Source organism: Chlorocebus sabaeus, chromosome 3 (assembly GCF_047675955.1).
Source record: "Chlorocebus sabaeus isolate Y175 chromosome 3, mChlSab1.0.hap1, whole genome shotgun sequence".
Classification (NCBI taxonomy): domain Eukaryota; kingdom Metazoa; phylum Chordata; class Mammalia; order Primates; family Cercopithecidae; genus Chlorocebus; species Chlorocebus sabaeus.
Window position 1 is genome coordinate 17,600,512 of NC_132906.1, and position 12,585 is coordinate 17,613,096.

The 12,585-nt window shown below is 37.7% G+C and overlaps 1 protein-coding gene across 1 annotated transcript; it reads left to right on the forward strand.

Moving 5' to 3' along the window:
• Positions 1 to 218: 218 nt before the first annotated feature.
• Positions 219 to 11,662, forward strand: NHLRC3 (NHL repeat containing 3). The gene is made up of 7 exons (XM_007960198.3): positions 219 to 618; positions 1,039 to 1,191; positions 1,471 to 1,618; positions 3,664 to 3,864; positions 5,943 to 6,034; positions 8,591 to 8,703; positions 9,226 to 11,662. The coding sequence occupies exons 1-7, from the start codon at positions 535 to 537 to the stop codon at positions 9,476 to 9,478; spliced, it is 1,044 nt and encodes a 347-aa protein (XP_007958389.3). The 5' UTR covers positions 219 to 534; the 3' UTR covers positions 9,479 to 11,662.
• The last annotated feature ends 923 nt before the right edge of the window (positions 11,663 to 12,585 follow it).

Below are 12,585 nucleotides of genomic sequence, written 5' to 3' on the forward strand. Positions count from 1 at the left end.
TCCTGGTGTGGGAACATAGGCATCCATAGCGGATGCCTGGATGGTAGGAATAGGATGTGGCAAAAATCCTTCCCGAAGCCTAGCTGTCATTATTTTGAATGTTATCCCCACTATACCTCGTGTTTGGGTGTGCGATCTTTTGATTTTGCCGTCTGAATTAAAAAGAATAAATGGCGAGCGATTAAGGCATATCTACGGGCGCCCATACTTTGGTGGCCACGGGAAGTCACCGGCGAGGACTGCCCTGAGGGCGGGAAAGGGTGGTCACTGGGTGATCCCGAAGCACCTGACGTAAGGGCGGGGACCCCGAAATGCACACGAAGTCCGGAACTGGTCGTCTTTGATTTTCATTCGCCCTAGTCTCTGTTCCCTTTCGTACATCAAAGCTCGTGCCTCCAGGGAGGGGAAACCGGAGATAGGGTCTTCGGGCCCCGGGCAGACCCTCTGTGCCGCTACAAACCGTTCGGGCCTGAGGCTGTCAGGTCCTCCCCCAGACACCTGCGGACCCTCCCTCGCCTGGCTTCCCGTCTGGTCATGGCGAGATTCTGGGTCTGCGTAGCCGGTGCTGGCTTCTTTCTTGCATTTCTGGTTTTGCATTCGCGTTTTTGTGGCTCTCCAGTGAGTTGGGTAGTGAGGAAATGACTGTCGGGTGTGCGGATAGCCCTGTTGGGAGGCGTCGCCACGGTCGTGGGATGGAGGTGGCAGGCCCCGGTTCCCTCAGTAACTTGTCTCAAAGCTTGCACCTGGGTCCGAACTGCCTTGACTGTTACAAAATTTGAGTTTAAAAATCTGTGTATCTTACATCGCCATTTTCCTCTTTCCCAATTCCTACTACACCCTCAAATAATTTGCAGACTTCTATTGTAGTCGTGTTGATCTTTAGGCACATAAGCCCATTTCTTTGGAATTATTTCAGTCCAGCAAACTTCTAGTTGTCAAGGCATGCTTAACAATAAGCCCTGTTACCACCCGCCCCTCCCCCTTTTTTTTTCTTACCTAGAGGGTAAACTAAGTCTGAATTGTCTGATTTTATTTAAGGTTTTGAGGAACTTTACTTTTGCAGTTTCCTGGAGAACTGAGAAAAGTCTTTACCGGCTGGATGTGGATTGGCCTAAGCACCCAGAATATTTTACCGGAACAACATTTTGTGTTGCAGTTGACTCCCTCAACGGATTGGTTTACATAGGTCAAGTAAGTAAAATAGAGAGTTAAAGAAACTATGAACACGAAACAACAACCTTCCTCTCTTGCTGTAGTAACTGACCATATGCGTTTATATCATGCTAATTGTGCAATTTATTTTTGAGTTGGTTTCAAGTATTTTGGTTTCGAATGTGAAAGATATGTTAGATTTTGAAAGTGGTTTTTGAAATATTAGTAAAATTCTCAGTTTATTTTTTTTCTTCGCCAAGATACAGATTACCTTTCCTTAAAACTGATCCTAACAAGTTATTTTTTGTATATCTTCAGAGAGGGGATAACCTCCCAAAGATATTAGTGTTCACAGAGGATGGCTATTTCCTACGAGCCTGGAATTATACAGTTGACACACCTCATGGTATATTTGCAGCCAGTACTCTATATGAACAATCCATCTGGATCACGGATGTAGGAAGTGGTATGTATAGTAATATCTATTACATTATCTTACTGGAAATCGCATCTTTGCACATGTCCTTGTTTGTATTGTTTACAATCAGAGTTGCTGAATCTAATTGTAATTTCTTTAACGATTCATGAAATCACATGTTTTTAACAAACTTTATATTATGCTTCTGTGGAATTAAGAAATTTGACAAGGAGCCTGTTAATGTGATCTTTCCTTGAACTTGTCTAGGGACTTGTCCTCTTTAAAGCATCAGTTGCTCTTCTCAGATTAAATAACTCTAAACTGAAGCCAAATAAAGTGGCAGTCTCTAAAAGCAATGACTGGAATCCTTGACTCTTATTTTCCTTTTCCAGTTCTCTTTCATAAAAGATTGTGAAATCGTAACTGTTTGGTTGCTCAAAGTGCAAAGATTGCAGAAATTGGTGTTAATGTTTTTGAAATTCTACTGACTGAAGTATGTCTGAAATCTTCCTGCCATCAAATATGTTGAGTACAAAAAAGCTGAAGAATGAAGTGAGCACAGCTGAATGGCAGCTATGGAGAAAGTTTTCAGAGAAACAATTCACCTGTGGCTGTAGCTTAAGGCAATACCTGAGATGTCCTGGCATTACCCTAGGAATTCAGAAAGAAATGGGATTATAAAGACATTATTTCTGGCATTCCTTGGCCCAGTTGTGTTCTTGAATTCAGGGACATCCTGGTTCTACAGTCCTGGCTGATTCAGATGCTATTTTTTAGAGATAATGAGTTCTCAGTTTCTGTAAGTCGTGCCATTATCGCAGCTGTTCTCAGAACCCATAAGATTTCTGGACCTCAGCTGATGGCCTATTTATTTCATGCTGTGTTTTACATAGTAAGATTCTGGTTCAACCAAAAAAAAAATCTATAGATTATCACTGAGTGAATTGTAATACTGTAATGAGAGTCTATTTTCACTTTTTTCCTGAAGATCCACTGTTAAAGACCATTACTTTTAGTTCATTTTATTCATGTGATTTTTAAAAATAAGACTTCATTGATTCCCAGAAATAAAAAGAGCACAGATGATCTCTTCATTTTTTCCATTACAGCTAATTTTCTACCCAGATATCTGAAGACAGTTTTATGTTCCTATTTCCCAAAGCAATAAATTTCCTCTAATGAAAAATATGGCTACAAATTAGCCTTTTTGTAAAAAGAATTTTTTATTGGTAGTCTTTTTTGCTAGTTGTTAGAAACTTGGAGGCTTATGTTTTTTATTGCTATAAACTTTAGCTCAACTGTCCAAAAGTATAATAATAAATAAATAATTTAACATAGAATTGTAATGCAAGCTGATTCACTTTCTTTCTGGTAAGCTCAATGTATCCAGTGTGTCTTTTGAATACCTATCAATTAATTGGGTATATGTACCTTCAAACTGATTTCTGTTAACTGCTTTATGATATTCCCTTATTAATAGTCTGCTTTATGCTCTTGCTTGTTAATTTTAACTTAAAGAAATTTTAACGTGAGAAAATAAGATACTCATAATTTACAGAGATTATTTTCTTAGCAAAGAAAAGTTGAGGGGTTGCATTTTGAATGTCTCCACAAGGTGAAAATGCAGTTAAAAAAAAAAAAAATCTGTACCATAGAGAACGTTTTTGTTGACTGACTGAAATTTAAGATCTGTATGTGAATGATTAAAGTAACAGTTTCAAATATAAGTTGTTCCCTTTTGATTTCCTTTCATAAGCAATGCTTATTCAAGGTCAAAAGATTAAAAAAGAAAATGGTGCCCCAATACTTTGTTAACATTCTGAGTTTCCTGTATAATGAGTCAATTATGGGGATGTTATTTATTTGAATTTAGAATCCGCTTATTTTGTGCTAATGGAGATTTTAATTCATGATCAAATTTGGCTATAATTTACAAAGAAGCTATAGTGCTTGTTAGTTACATGTAATTTCCTAAGTCTGTCAACTATTTATTACTGTTTAATTCTATCAAATTTTTGCTCTTAGCTTACTTGAAAAATCTGAATGTTTGTATAGTGGTTTTATTTGTGAGATGTACATATCTATCTTTATAGGATTCTTTGGTCATACTGTTAAAAAATACAGTTCTTTTGGTGATCTTGTTCAAGTCTTGGGTACTCCAGGCAAAAAAGGCACTGGTTTGAATCCTCTGCAGTTTGATAACCCAGCAGAATTATATGTAGAGGACACAGGAGATATTTACATTGTGGATGGAGATGGAGGATTGAATAACAGATTGATCAAACTGTCCCAAGGTACATGACTTAATTGTTTATGGTATTATAAAAATATTATAAATTGGATTGAATTTGTTTGATACTTGGTATAATGTTTTCAGTGTTGTGTGTGAAGCGATGTGTAAAGAGCTAAGTGCATTACTGCCAGAAAACTGAAAAACAGATGAGTATGATTGCCCACAATAAATGATCCTGATAACAGGCCGACTTTCTTCACCAAAGGCCAGGAGATTCCTCCAAAAGTACCTGGCAACAGTATGAGAATTTCTAGTGGGCTCAGGAGATAAGTGTGTAGAAATTAGAAACCTAGAAGTCCAGAGTCAGGTATCCTACAGGCTGATTAATCTGCAAGCATTTTACTGAGTGCCCTTTCTCTGTCCTCTCTAGTATCAGGAGGTGCAGATCTGTTATGTATGAAACAATGCAATGTAGTCTATGGTATTGATTCTTAAAGCAAAATTGACTTAGGAGGAGAAACTAAATGGCCTGGAGAAATAGAACCAGATGTCATGAAGGAAGTAGTTGTTGAACTAAACTGGTTTTGGTGGGAAGAGAAGGGAGGATGGATGGAACATTCATGGAGGGTTTATCATACATAGTCTACAGGCTGTTATTAACAGGAAAGAAGGTGAAGATGCACTTTTTCAGCAGCATAAAATACAATTTGGGATGCTTTTGAAGTCTTATTTAAGGATTATTAAAGCCAATGTTTTTGCCTATAAAGTTATTGAGGTTTTCTTAGTAGGAAAATAATGTTACAGCAGCAGGTTTTATAAGACATTCTTTTAGGATCTATTCCAAGTGAGCTCTCGTTTGGAGGCTATGTAGTCAATTTATCATTTAGTAACTGAATTTGGTTGATAACAGTTAAAAGGGACGTATAGGGTAAGGTTAAAGCAAGAATCCAAAAATTTCAATGAAAGAAACAACAAAATCTAGGAGACAGATTGAATATGGGTGTATTAGTTTTCTGTGGTTGCCATAGCAAATTGCCACAAACTGCATGGCTTTAAACAACATAAATTTCTTTTCACAGTTTTGGAATCCGGAAGTCAGAAATCTGGTAGGCCGTGCTCATTTTAGTCTAAAGGCCCTGCCTTGCCGCTTCTAGTTTCTGGTGGCCCAAGCATTCCTTGGCTTGTGGCAGCATAACTACTCTGATGTCTGTCTCCATATTCACATGGCAGCCCCTTCTTCTCTGTGTGGTTTTGTGCCTCCAGTCTTTCCCTTCTTTCTCTTAATAAGGATTTAGGGACCACCCTAAATCTAGGGTGATCTCATGAGATCCCTAATTTAATTTTATGTGCAAAAACTATTTCCAAATAGCATCACATTCCCAGGTATCAGGAGTTAGGACTTGGACATCTTTTTAAAGGACCACAGTTGAACCCACCATAGTGGATAATAAAGGAGATAGACGGTAAAATCATAATGTGAATTTTTTTTTTTTTGAGAGGGAGTCTCTGTCTGCTGCCCAGGCTGGAGTGCAGTGGCATGATCTCAGCTAACTGCAAGCTCCGCCTCCCAGGTTCAGGCCATTCTCCTGCCTCAGCCTCCTGAGTAGCTGGGACTACAGGCGACGCCACCACGCCCGGCTAATTTTTTGAATTTTTTTAGTAGAGATGGGGTTTCACCGTGTTAGCCAGGATGGTCTCGATCTCCTGACCTCGTGATCCGCCCACCTCGGCCTCCCAAAGTGCTGGGATTACAGGCGTGAGCCACCGCGCCCGGCCCATAATGTGAATTTCTAAGGTCTGTGGAATACTAATATCAAGTAACAGATAAGTTGGGAAGGGGAACCAGTTTTAGGGAGAGGATGGCATAAACCCTAAATAATGATTTTGAAGCAGTCATGAAAAATTCTAGTGGAGATAATAATTAAAGAAGTAGATTAATTGCCTAAAGCAGAGAAGGAACTTTAAAAAAATTAATTGTAAGAGATGGGCAAGTGGCCATATAGACAGGAAAGCTGAGAAAGCATAGTCAAGTGAACCAGCGGTGTAATTAAATAGTTCTTTGTAACCTGTTTCACAAAATATGCAAATCCTTGAGACATTCTATATGTTGCTCTGACTATGTATTTTTACCATTTATAGATTTCATGATCCTTTGGCTGCATGGAGAAAATGGGACAGGGCCTGCTAAGTTCAACATACCTCACAGTGTTACACTTGATTCAGCTGGTCGGGTAAAAATACAGTGTCATTGTATCTGGGACTCTGCGTCTGAATATGTTTGTGCGTGTGTGTGTCTGTGTGTGTGTGTGTCTGGGCATGTATATATAGATTGTGGTATACATGTGTGTCTGGGCATGTGCAGACGTATGTTAGTGGGTATGTCTGGGTAATTACTCTGGGGCTGGGTGTGCACACATACTTCTGTACAAATGTTTGAGTCATATAGTGAGGGGGTTCCCCAAATATTTAGAAATGAGCAAAATGGATTTCCTATACCATTTAAAAGGATAGAAGGAACAAATAATGGATCTGAACATAAAGTTGCCTGAAAGAAAAAGTTGCCTGCTTACTGGGAAAACTCCACTAAAAGTGTTTGAATATCTTTTCACTTCTCAAGAAAAAAAGTGCTGATCTAAAGTGGAGTGGGAGAGGTTAATCTTGGATGTTTGAAAAAGAGTCACCTAGGCAAACTCTTGTTCTCACTAGCTCCACTTTGTTTAGGGAACAGAAAGCTTTAGCCAACAAATTTCAATCAATTTCTCTCTTTTCTGCCCTACTCACTACTATCTCTTTTGCCTTTACTCAACTTCTAAGCATAGATCTGACTTCTCTGAGGTTACCTTTTCACAACAAAACCCCCACCAAAAATTTTGTATATTAGTTTCTCCTCCTTTTCCCATAGCAGCCTGTACTTCCTATCATAGTAACTATCATGCTATATTATAATCATTTGTCTGTCTCCCCTAATAGATGTTAGGCTGTTGAGAGTGCTTACTGAATCTCTTTTGCTTTATTTCTTAGTGCCTAGTACATCGTAGTCATATTTATTTATTAAATGACTAAATGTCTTGACACACAATGGATACATTAGGCTGCTTGCCTTCATACCATTAGGCATTTAATCCATTTCTACTTCCGATTCAGTGATCAGCAAACAAACTTCTAATGATGACTTGGCTTCCTAATCATAATTGATTGACAAAAATGAGAATGTTTTGATCATTAAATCTTCTGATCTGCCATAAGATGTTAATCAACCATGTGAACTTTGTATGTAAATTGGGAACTGGAAAGTTTAAATTAAACTTTTGCACATTATCCTTCTGAGCTTGGGTGACTCATTGTGTGCTAAGAAAAAAAAATCAAATTTCAGAGCCTGGGAAACCTTGACCCAGGTAAATTCATCATGGTGAGGAACACCCTCCTAAAAGGCCTTGGTTATCATCTGATGGGGGTACTCTGGCATTCCTGAGTGATAAAGAGTGTCAATTATACACAATTGTTTTATAACAATAGCAATTCTATTCTGAGTTATTTTACATAATTAACTCATTTAATCATCACCATGACTCTATATGAAGGATTAGTCAGTTCCAGACTTCTTGTTATGTGTTAAACAGGAGTTCCCATAATCAAAATTCACTGAGCGTTGAGCAGGAAAGATAATACTACAATGTAAAGTATCATTCCATCCTAGGGTGTAAACTGTACTTCTTCCTTGGTCATTTGTCTGGGATACTAATCTCAAAATCTTTAAGAAAACCCATCCTTAGTAAAAGATCATAGATCAGGAAAAGACCTTGAGAAATTGCTTTATTTTGGCATTAATAAAGTTGCTTAAATGGTGTAGTGAGTTTTGATTTGTTTCTGATTGGAGATGAATTCAATGGCTACCAAAATTCACACACATTGATGAAGTTGTAGTCAGGGTTACTGGTGAAGAAATAATATCTCAATCCATAAACCCAAGAAATCCAAAGGACCAAAAGCAGGGAGGTAGAAGTAAATGGGACTGACCCACTCCCAGTGCATTATTTCATACCTCTCTACAACCCTGGCCATAAGTCATCAAAAACCATTTCCCTTTATGCTTTAAGTTGCATGCATGTAGCCATGAAATATCATTTAGAATGCGTCTCACTTCTTGTCTTATAACAAGTTCCTTAATAACCCATTACGGTGTATAACAAACCTAAATTAAACCTATTACCGTTCTTTATGTGTTGCTAAAATATCTCAAGCTTCTTTAGTTGGTTCAGCACTCTGTACATACCTTGGTAATAGCAGGTATGGGTTTAATGATACTGCAATATGAATGAATACCTCACATCCTGCTATCTTGAGCTCTCGAGAAGTAAGGCTGCCTTTGTGTGTCACATTGCCTGGCCCAGGAGCTGACAAGCCAGTAGCACGCATTGAAAAATGAATGCTTGTTAAAGGAATGAATGGATGTTGTCACTTTTCATTATCTACTGATCCCGTGCATTATGGTAGAGTACTCCAGCTTTTTAGTTATTCACACATTTAGAACAGTAGACAGAGTATTACAAGCTTTGGGTTAAGACAACTTTGGGTTGTGCCTCTCCCACTTGTAAGCTCACTTCAGAGAAGGTAACCTTTCTGAACTTTAGTTTTTCCTCATCTGAAAATGGGACTTACACTACCTTCTTTGGAATCCTCTTAAGTGAGATATTGTACGTGAAACTAATGAAAATAAATGTTCTTTTCCCTTTCTTTTTCTCATATTATGGATATTTTTCAATTGACTTTTTTTGTGTGTTTCTCAGGTGTGGGTTGCTGACCGAGGAAATAAAAGAATCCAAGTATTTGATAAAGACACTGGGGAGTGGTTAGGAGCATGGAATAATTGTTTCACAGAAGAGGGACCTTCTTCAGTCAGGTAATTGTTTCATTTTATTGCCAAATGCTTGTTTTAGTTAGTGTACATATCTCACTTCTCTGAATAGCTAGCTGAAAGTTTAAAATGTTATTGTTAATTTTGAATCAGGGGAAAATAGAAATATACAGAGAAAGTTGATATCTGAGATTTTCAGATCCCAGATAAAGTGAACACAAGAAATAACATGCTAGACCTCTCCTCTAGCCTTTACTTAGTAAATTTTTAAACACAGGACAAAAATCAAACCCAGCCTAATGTCAGTTCTTCATTAGTTTCATTTTGTGGACTATGATATTGATACTTTTAAAAACTTTAAGCTAATCTTTGGCTTTGCTTACCATCATGGACATCTTATTCCCTCATAAACAGAATTAGATCAAATTAAAATTCTCCTTAAAAGAATCATTCAGCAAGTAGATGCCTACTGTTGTTTGGCACAGTAGGGGATTAAAATGTTGAAAAAAAATAACCCCTTATGTTTATTTCACAGACATTTATTATGTTAAATGTCTTTCTCCTTAGATTTACTCCTGATGGGAAGTACTTGATTGTGGCCCAGCTGAATCTTAGCAGGCTCTCAGTTGTAGCAGCACCCCCGGTGGGAAGCATTGGGGAGTGTTCTGTGATCAGCACAATCCAACTAGCAGATCAAGTTTTGCCACATCTCCTGGAAGTCGACAGAAAGACTGGAGCGGTCTATGTAGCAGAAATTGGAGCAAAACAAGTACAAAAATATGTCCCTTTGAATAGCTATGTTCCTGCATTTGGTTCATAATGTTTCTTTCCTGCGAATATTTCAAGTGGCAGTTCAGATTCTCAAATTCACTAAGTGCTTAAAAATGTTGTTCAAGCACAAGAATTTACTTTTCTAGTATAAAAGATCTAGTATCAGAAAGATTAGTTTTTATATCATTAAGAATCATACATTTTGTTGCCCTCTTGGGACTTAGTTTTATTTGTAAGTGTATAAGGACATGTTAATGAAAGGAATGTAACTAAAAAATGAGGTTGGGAATAGGGACTAAGGTCGCAACCTCATTATTTGCCCGGGTAGACTGATTGTCCCTGGGTAAAAAAAATGGGAATAAAAATGAGCTTGCAGGATAATTTATTAAATTTCATGTGAAGAACTCCAGACCTCCAGATTGTGCAACTAACATAAAATGAGCTGCTTGAGAGATTGTAAATAGGATGAACTATTGATTAATTTGAGTACCCACAGAGTGCTGTGTCTTGACCATGTAAAGATGAAGAAGCAGGGTTGCCTTTTGAGTAGCTTCCAGTCCAGTGGGGAGACAAGTGGGCAAACAGTCACAACACAGCAAAAGCGACCTTGGAGCATAGTGGGACTTTTGGAGTAGGAGCGCTGCATTTGACTGAGGAATCATGGATACTTCGCAGGAGAAGTGAATTTGAGCTCAGACTTGAAAACAGGAAGAGCTTACCAAGGAACAAGGAGGAGAAAACAATAATTTCCATGTAAAGAAGGTATAAAAAGTTAGAAACGTACTGTAAAGTTTGGTAGGCTTTAAGCTTTTTTTAAAGCCCAACTTGGCTTTTGTCCATTACCTATAAGATACTTAACGTCAATCAGCCTTTAAATGTTGGAATAAAATGGCTGGCATCTAAGCACTTTACTAAAAGAGGTTTTTACAGATAACCAAGGATTGTAGAGCTTCCTTCTCTTTTTTTTTTTCTTTTTCTTTCTTTCTTTTTTGTTTTACATGAACTCAACTTATTCCTAACATTTGTCTACCTCAAAGAAATTTCAAGATTATTCAGATAACATAGATATGTGCCAAATCCTTTGAGCTGTTAAGATGGATAATTTCCTGCTTTCCTCCTTCTACATCTTCTCCTCCCACCCCCTCCTTTGGTCTGAATATTGGCTTCCCAACTAAGACCTTTTTTTTTCAGTTTGTTTTAGCTTATTATAGGTTTTGGAGGAACTTTGCCATTTTATAATCTTTCAAATCATTCTTCCCTCTTCCTCGCATCAGCTTCCTCTTTTCCCAGTGTTTTACTGTAAATTGTGTAGCATATGACAGATCTTGAGCTGACTTTGCTCTTCACCTGTTACGGCTGGAGTATTTTCCAGACCTGAAGGGACCCACACTTGTTTTGATGCTTGGATCACATCTCCGTGTGGTTAAGAAGGTAAATCTACCAACAGGAAGCCCTGTACTCTGTATTCTAAGGCCTTCGATAAATGTCTTTGTGCCACTGATCGGACTATATGACCTTAAACAAGTCACTTTAGTTTTCAGTGAAATGGGAACATCATTGTCTCCTCTTTCATGAATGCTGTGAGAATCAGATGTGCAACAGATACCCTTTGAACTCTATACCTCTGGATACATTAGAGGCATTTTATTAACAAAGGCCCTTCTAAATGTGCTATATATCTGACAATAGCTATCAGATTTGTCTTAATTTTGTGTTTATAGCATTTATCAAAACATATCCTCATAGACTTTATGCAGATTAGCTAATATGGTCAATTGATTTGGATAAAAGAAAGTAATTTCGGGGTTTGTTTTTAAGCCAGGACAAGAAGTGCAAATGCCTCTTTGAAGTAATTTAGGCTAGGTAAACTGATTTTGAAATTTCAAAATGTTTTATTTTACTTTGTTTAATGAAGCCAGGACAAGAAGTGCAAATGCCTCTTTGAAGCAGTTTGGGCTAGGTAAACTGATTTTGCCAATTCAAAATGTTTTATTTTACTTTGTTTTATATCAGAGTCTTATAAAACCTGCTGCAAATGTTTCTGAATATCTTTGTAAAAGTGTTTATTAGTATACCTGTGATTATAATACTTCACTTTTTTCATTTGGATTAATTAGTTAAATGAATGAGAAATGTGTTATGTTTTCTACTAAAAAGTATAAATTAAAATTTTGGCAAGAAAAGGCAATATTATCTGGCTCCACAATTAAAGTTTGATTTTATTGTCACAAAAGCAGTCTATAACTCTTTATTCATTTAAAGAATTTCAACAATTATGAAATCACAAGTTGATGCTGAAAGAATATCCTGCTTTTCACACATTAGGGTGTAAGCTGATATGCATAAATATGACTAGAAGTTGCTTACAACATTTAAAGAATGTAGCTTGTTTTAGGTGGTGGGCGGGTACAACTGACAGTACTAACTAGCTAATTGTCTACATTTCTGCATTAAAAGTGGAACATCTTTATACTTCTACTTTTTAGGTCTATTCTTGGAGTTAGGGGAGGGGAGAAAGTGTTCTAAACCAGAAAACCAAAGACTATAGACTTAGCTATATCTTTCCTTACCTGTACCATCAGATTCGGTCTTTCAAGTGGAATATTTATCAAGCAGAGAAAACTTGGATGAAATCTGATGGCCAACAAAGATTTACCATAAACGATTATTATTATCATTATTATTATTTTGAGATAGAGTCTCGCCCAGGCTGGAGTGCAGTGGCATGATCTCACTGCAAGCTTCGCCTCCCGGGTTCACGCCATTCTCCTGCCTCAGCCTCCCGAGTAGCTGGGACTATAGGTGCCCGCCACCACCCCCACCTAATTTTTTTTTATTTTTTATTTTTAGTAGAGACGGGGTTTCACCGTGTTAGCCAGGATGGTCTCGATCTCCTGACCTCATGATCCGTCCGCCTCAGCCTCCCAAACTGCTGGGATTATGTTCTTAGGTCACTTAACAGATTAAAAGACTGCTTCCAGCAATGTAGTGCAAGGCTAAGGCAGTAAAGTCCTAACTTGTTTTGCCTTTGCTGGTTTTAAGCACTTCTGCATTTGAAGACAGGACAGATTGGATGGTCAGCACTAAAATGGAAACTCTCCAAGTTTTGCTTTTTAGGCTCACCAAAATAAATGAGAGTTTTTAAAAGTCCTAAAT

What these genes read in the sequence shown, in the direction of transcription:
- NHLRC3 (XM_007960198.3), top strand. Translation starts at nt 535, where the DNA reads ATGGCGAGATTCTGGGTCTGCGTAGCCGGTGCTGGCTTCTTTCTTGCA. An exon ending in GATTGGTTTACATAGGTCAA is followed by an intron (nt 1,192 to 1,470) that starts GTAAGTAAAATA and finishes GTATATCTTCAG; the next exon opens with AGAGGGGATAACCTCCCAAA. An exon ending in GAGGGACCTTCTTCAGTCAG is followed by an intron (nt 8,704 to 9,225) that starts GTAATTGTTTCA and finishes CTTTCTCCTTAG; the next exon opens with ATTTACTCCTGATGGGAAGT.